Source organism: Plectropomus leopardus, chromosome 14 (assembly GCF_008729295.1).
Source record: "Plectropomus leopardus isolate mb chromosome 14, YSFRI_Pleo_2.0, whole genome shotgun sequence".
Lineage (NCBI taxonomy): Eukaryota > Metazoa > Chordata > Actinopteri > Perciformes > Serranidae > Plectropomus > Plectropomus leopardus.
In genome coordinates, this window is record NC_056476.1 from 4,398,131 (window position 1) to 4,404,148 (window position 6,018).

General features: G+C 39.8%; 1 protein-coding gene across 2 annotated transcripts in view; it reads right to left on the reverse strand.

Moving 5' to 3' along the window:
- The window catches only part of LOC121953918 (nesprin-2-like), a 77,608-nt gene that overhangs the window by 70,222 nt on the left and 1,368 nt on the right, over window positions 1-6,018 (reverse strand). Inside the window, exons 4-6 of one of the 2 annotated variants that reach the window (XM_042501200.1) lie at window positions 5,294-5,488; window positions 3,890-4,015; window positions 2,217-2,372 (exon numbers count right to left, since the gene is read on the reverse strand). In XM_042501200.1, the coding sequence (XP_042357134.1) occupies window positions 2,217-2,372; window positions 3,890-4,015; window positions 5,294-5,413 (402 nt within the window). In that variant the 5' untranslated portion in view covers window positions 5,414-5,488. Of the gene's footprint in view, window positions 1-2,216; window positions 2,373-3,889; window positions 4,016-5,293; window positions 5,489-6,018 lie in introns of those variants that run through there. The other variant, XM_042501199.1, reaches the window with a different exon arrangement.

The window sequence follows — 6,018 nt, forward strand, 5'->3', positions numbered from 1 at the left end:
CTCTGCTCATGTTATCCATCGCACAGACATCAAAGTTTCAGTTTAACAGTAAGATTTGAGTGAGAATACATGTGTTTGGGAAATACTGAGCAAAATGAGACACAAGTTGTTTGAGAGTTTGTCAGTTCATGCTTTAAAAAAGTTTTGTTGTTAAAAGTAGCTTTTGGATTCTTTGTTGATGAGAGGCACGCAAGAAAAACAAGTTTTCTTTGTGAATTCAATGTAAAAAGGGGATGAGTGATTGGTGTCAAGTATTCCTGAAGACTACAACTTAAATATATCTCAGGTGAACTTTCCCACCTCCAGTGCAGAGCAGCACACAGCTGTTTTTAATAGGATGCATGATGTGGGTGAGACCCAAACAGGGCTATAAGTGCAAATACACAATGAACGAAGTCAAACACAAACACAGACAGTAAAAAGTGAAAGTCAGTATGATCACTGCTACTCCCCCTCCCCCAAACTCATTTCAATACACAAGCACTTCTTGCTGAAGCCTCTCAGCTCATTACAGCATGTCTTTCCTGTCACCATCTGTTCCCCACAGTGCCCCTCACGCCCTCACCCCCCCACAGACCTGTTGGTCTCTTCAGACACCCTAAAAAGACTCACAAGATTTACTAACTTAGCTCCTCATTAAAGGCTTTAACACTGATGACTAGAAGACAAAGACACTGTGATCTCTGTGGTGAAAATGCAGTGAAGCATTAATTATACGGCCTATTGCAGATGTGAGAACTGCATCAGCAACACACTGATTTAACAAAAAACACTTAATTGTTGATTTATGTGTTTTGGTTGCTGCACCAACTTTTCTCACTCTCTCTCCTGGAGCAGTTTGGGGAGCTAAACAGTCTCACCTGACCTGCTGCTGTCCAGAAATACACACAAACACACACGCTCACTAAAAAAAAACACAAAATGAGTGACTGTTTGGGCTGAGCTGGTCACACGTTAGCTCGTCAGTGATTAAGTTTTCACAACCAGCGGTCACATTTAGTTTTCAAACGCAGTCTGTAGTGGAGCCAAACAAGACAAAAGTCGCCTTTTCTTTCTCTCACTGCTCTCAGATCATGATTACGAAGCCAAACTTACCCAAAAAGTTTTGCACCCGAGTTAACTTGAAATGACTTTTCTTACTTTAATTTTCAGTAAAATCAGTTAAAATCAAATCTGTCGCACCATCATGCACATCATCTCATGCTTTTCAGCCACACTTTGATGCCAGCATTTCCACAGATACAAATATGCCAGGCTGTATTTGTTCAGCTGTGTATAAAATGATGAGAAATCTGGATTTCAGATCAGTTAGTGGTGCCATGTGTTCAATCTAAATGTGGTGAAGCAGTTTTTAGTTCTTATTCTGCCCATAATGCTTCTCTTGCACTTAAAATATGCCTTAACTGTAGCCATTTTTAAAACTAAGCTTAAGACCGTTCTTTTCCGCAGCTTTGTATTAATCATTTTTGTGGTAATATCATTTATTCGTTTTTAAATCCATCTGTACTATTATAACTTGCCTGTGCTGTTAATGACATTTTAAAAAAAAAAATCATTTTTTATTTTTATTTTTTTACAGTTAAACTATATAGAACTTGGAATAACATCTGTGTATAATACCATGCTATATAAATAAAAACCTGCCTTGCACAAACTTATTTCAGTTTTACTAAACAGAGCGATCATAAAAAGTCTTTGGTTGGATATTTCACTCACTGTAAACATGCAGCTCTAGTGAAGAGCTGGAACAAGCTGATAAAGAATATATAACATGTTTCTATCAGATATTGTGGAATAAGACCCTTTTTCAACCATTAAATATTAAATATTTGAGAAAAGTGCATGTTATCTTCTAAAAAATGGTCCCCAAGTTAGGAAAAGCTGGTTGTCCAGTGTCATCCACTCTCACTGTGCACTTTATATGAATGTCTGCACCACATTTAATGAAACATATAACTTAAAGTGCAAGATTTTCAAAAACGCTTTCAGCAAAGATGTTAATTAACCTGGCGATTCACTCATTTCCTTTCATGTTTTGCCGTTGTTTGAATTTGTTTTGCATTTAAATAAGGAATAAAGTCAAATAAAAGTAGATAAACAGCCGAGGCAGCTTGTTTTAATATGTAAAAACTTCATCAAACATGAGTCCCATCTCTTTTTTGTTTTATTTTGCTTTAGGCAGCAGGAGTTGAGTGTGTGAAACCCAGCAGACTAACCTTGAGGCAGAGTTCATCCCACTGACAGTGCAGGTGCTCCACCTGGTCCTGCAGCAACAGGACGTCGTCGGCGATGATGTACTGGGACAGATCCGTCTTCATGGTGCTCAGCTCCGTCAGGCTCTCAGCCCAGTCCTCCAGGGAGTCCTCGTTCTCCTGCATACCATAACACACCAACCGCCACAACAAACCGTCAGAGACCACCTCTGCAGCTGGCAGCTACTCCCAAATGTCCCTCTATGTCCGTCCCCTTTCTCTTTTTCTCCCTGTCACTCTTTTCTCTCTCTGTCTCTCCGCCCAGAGAGGATTAAGGGCCACAGGCTGCAGGCCGACTGGGGGAGGGGTGAGTGTGGAGGGGGAGGGGACGGAGGGAGCATGATGGGTCAGAGAGGATGAATCGAGTCAAACATGTTTTAAACTTGGCTTTGCTCTTTTAGACTTCAAGTGACCGTTTCCCCTCAATCTCAAACTGTCTGAGGGCTCCAAGTCTGTTTTCAGTTCTTATGTTTCCTGATGTCCTTAGAATTTGTCTTGAGTGGATTATTTTAAAAAGCGGGTCTTATTTGAGTTTGTTTTGAATACAAACCTTTTACAAACAACTGTTACGCCTGTAGGACACTGTGTAGACACAGACTGCTAATGCTGTGAAAAGTGACATGAATGTGAGCATGTAATACATGAACCGACAGATTGGACTCTTTTTAGTCATGATGCTCACTTCAAAAAGAACGCTCTGTAGTGAAAATAATCTTGGTGCAACAGAGTATGAACCGGAAACCTTAAGTCCAATCAAACAATTTTGCCACATGAAAAAGTGAAAAAAATGCTTTCGGCTAAATGTAGTATTTATTTATTTTTAAAAATACAGGTAAATCTGGTGAAAATTAAAACATAAATGATTATTAAAGCAGTGCAGCATTTTTGTCTCCCCTCTCTGGTAGTGACAGTAATTACATAAACTCTGTTAATGTGTGCTGATGACGCATGTCTGCAGGGGAGCTCGCTGCATCTCCACGCCCCCAGGAAACATCTTTTTTTTCACCCCAGAATATTTTCTTCAACGCTTACCAGGATTTTCTACTCCTAGCTATTGTTTTGTGGCTAATGTCACAATGTCAAATGTCCTGAGAAATACAAAGAGCTTTCCGTGGCTGTGATAGACTTAATCAGCATTGTGTGAATTTGTTTGGCGAGGGCTTGAGTATAATCGTTGTCATTTATACGCCAAAGTCCCACACTCCAGCTTTAACCTGGTAAAAACAGTGTTTTTGATTTTTTAATCAGTGCTGCTATGGAAATTCCCTCCTACCAAACACAGAAGGATAAACACTAAAAGTAACTTAATACATCACACAAAAGTCACGTGTCTGATCCGCTTTAGATGCAGAATTAATTTTACATGTTGTAGTTTCTCTAAATGAGCAAAGCCAACGAACCACGTTGTTTGAGTGTTAACTGATGGCACAAGGGGAGTCCTGGTCAGCAAATTTAAAAAATATAAATGTTAGAGACTTATTCTAAACCAGAAAATCAGCCTCTGGCTCCACCCACTGAGGTTTAACTCAGCCAGTGAGATTACTGCGGCCTCCAGAGTGGCTCTCCACTGATGGTTTATTTAAGTAAAACTCTGCCAGCAGAGATACATTTTCTAAATATATTCCAGCTGTTTGTACCTTGTTGTTCTTGTCGGCGCTCTGCAGCTCATCGTCACAGCCCGGCATGGACTGGTTCAGTCTGGTCTTCACGTCCTTCAGCTGCAGCATGCTGTCCGCCAGTCCGGCCTCACAGCGCTCCCAGTTCTGATACACAACGAAAAAAAATCACACTGATCAAACAGATCAATGCTTCAGGCTCTTAAACAGCTGATTGGCTTTGAGAACGACCAGAGAGCCATTACACGCCTTTGTCTTTGACTTCCTAAACATGTCCACTGTCATTAATTAGAGCAGATTGGATTAACTCTGCAGCTCTCAGCCAAACAGAAACTGTAAGAGGCTGCAGGGGACAAATGGAGGATTCAGATGTCTCTGAAGTCAGAGAGGACAGGTTTCTGTCCCACTATAAAAAATAAATAAAATAAAAACAACACTTGCATCAGACTTTATCTCAGCGACCTGCAGATGACTCTGGGACGCAGAGAGGAGACACAGTGCAAAACCATAATACTGCTTTAATGTTTATGCAGTTTCTTTCCAATTCCCTCTCTTTTGGCTATGATTTTCTTCAGCCTGCATGCTTCAGCATAGGTTTTCTCTACATTCAAGAGACCCATTTTAGAACTACAAAGCATGCAAGACATTTTGGAAACTGTGGCTATAGTGAAAAAAAAATGAAGATTTGTATGACCTTGCTGTGACTTTAACCGTCCTTTGTATTGTATTTTTTTATGTGCAAATATATATAAAAAAAACAGATTGTGTATAACATCCTGACCAGAGACTACTGCCTTAAGAGAAAATCCGTCATTTTGTTACTCACTCAAGTAAAATCTGACAGAATTAGAGGAAGCAGGTCACAAATGGTTAATCACAATTCATCTTTAGTCATGGAAATATGAACATAATATTTTTAATAAATATCTGACAGAACTGAATAAAAGAATAAAATGCTGATGATGTAATTGTCTCAGGGGACAGACAGTGCAGCACTCTGACTGACAGACGTGTCCACTCAACAGATCATGTTTCTAAAGTTGTATTGATTCTGTAAAATCCACTGAAATCCGACCCCCCGACTGAAATGACTGGAGGCCACTGGTTCGCTTTGATGCAACTGAACCTCCAACATGATTCAGCAAAAACAATATTCACAGGCTCTATTACTACCTTCTATTCACTACACTATCTTATACTGATATTATGTACATTTTTGATACCGTCAGATTTTACTTTTTTCAAACTGACCAAAAACATGGATATATATTTTTTATTTTAATTTCTTGAGCTAATTTACAGGAAGAAATTTGTCAATTTCTTTTTTTTGCAACGTTGGACAGTTATTTTCACCATATACCAATTGATTGTCATTAAGTAGACTGATTATTTTTAGGTATTTTAGTGACATTAATGACTGAGTACCTTGACGATAGCCTCGGTGAGGTCCATCCTGCGGCCCAGCAGGCTGTGCAAGTTGTCCCACTCCTCCTGCAGGGTTCCCAGATCTGTCTGCAGCTGAGTCTGGGTCCCCTCGTCCCCCATTGAGAAGAGCTGCCGGCCGACTTCCAGAGTGTGGATGAAACTGCACTGATACCTCTGGAACAGCAGCTCTGTGTGCTGAAGGTGATGGAGAAGGTAAAAGATGGTTTTAAGAAACAGAAAGGGGAGGAGAGACAGAAGAGAAGAGAGAGAGCTAAACAATGAGTTATTCTGGGATCTTTTCAGAGAAGGGCTTGCTCTCGCTCTTATTAAAAGGCAGTTTATTGTATCTTCACTCACAATCAATCCAAATCTCATCTCTTCTTTTCATCAAAGGCTCAAAAAGAATCAGAATGGAAGCGCTTTTCCTCATCTCTTTTGATGTAAATGTAATCAGCAGCAGTTGTTTCTTTTTCTCAAATCAGCCCTCAGGCTGCTGTTTTCTGTTCTGTCTGTTTTTGCCTGATCGTAATCTGAAATAACAACTTAGAGACTATCAGCTCTCTGCAGGGGTGTGGAAAATGTGCATAAAAACTTACTTTAAATGAAAAGACGGCTGAATTTGGTAAAATGTGGACCCCATTTATATTCAACTTAACTACTGTTACCGGGATAGAGTGGAATGACTCATAGGGAAATATGTACATTTACATAGGCATGTCAAGTGC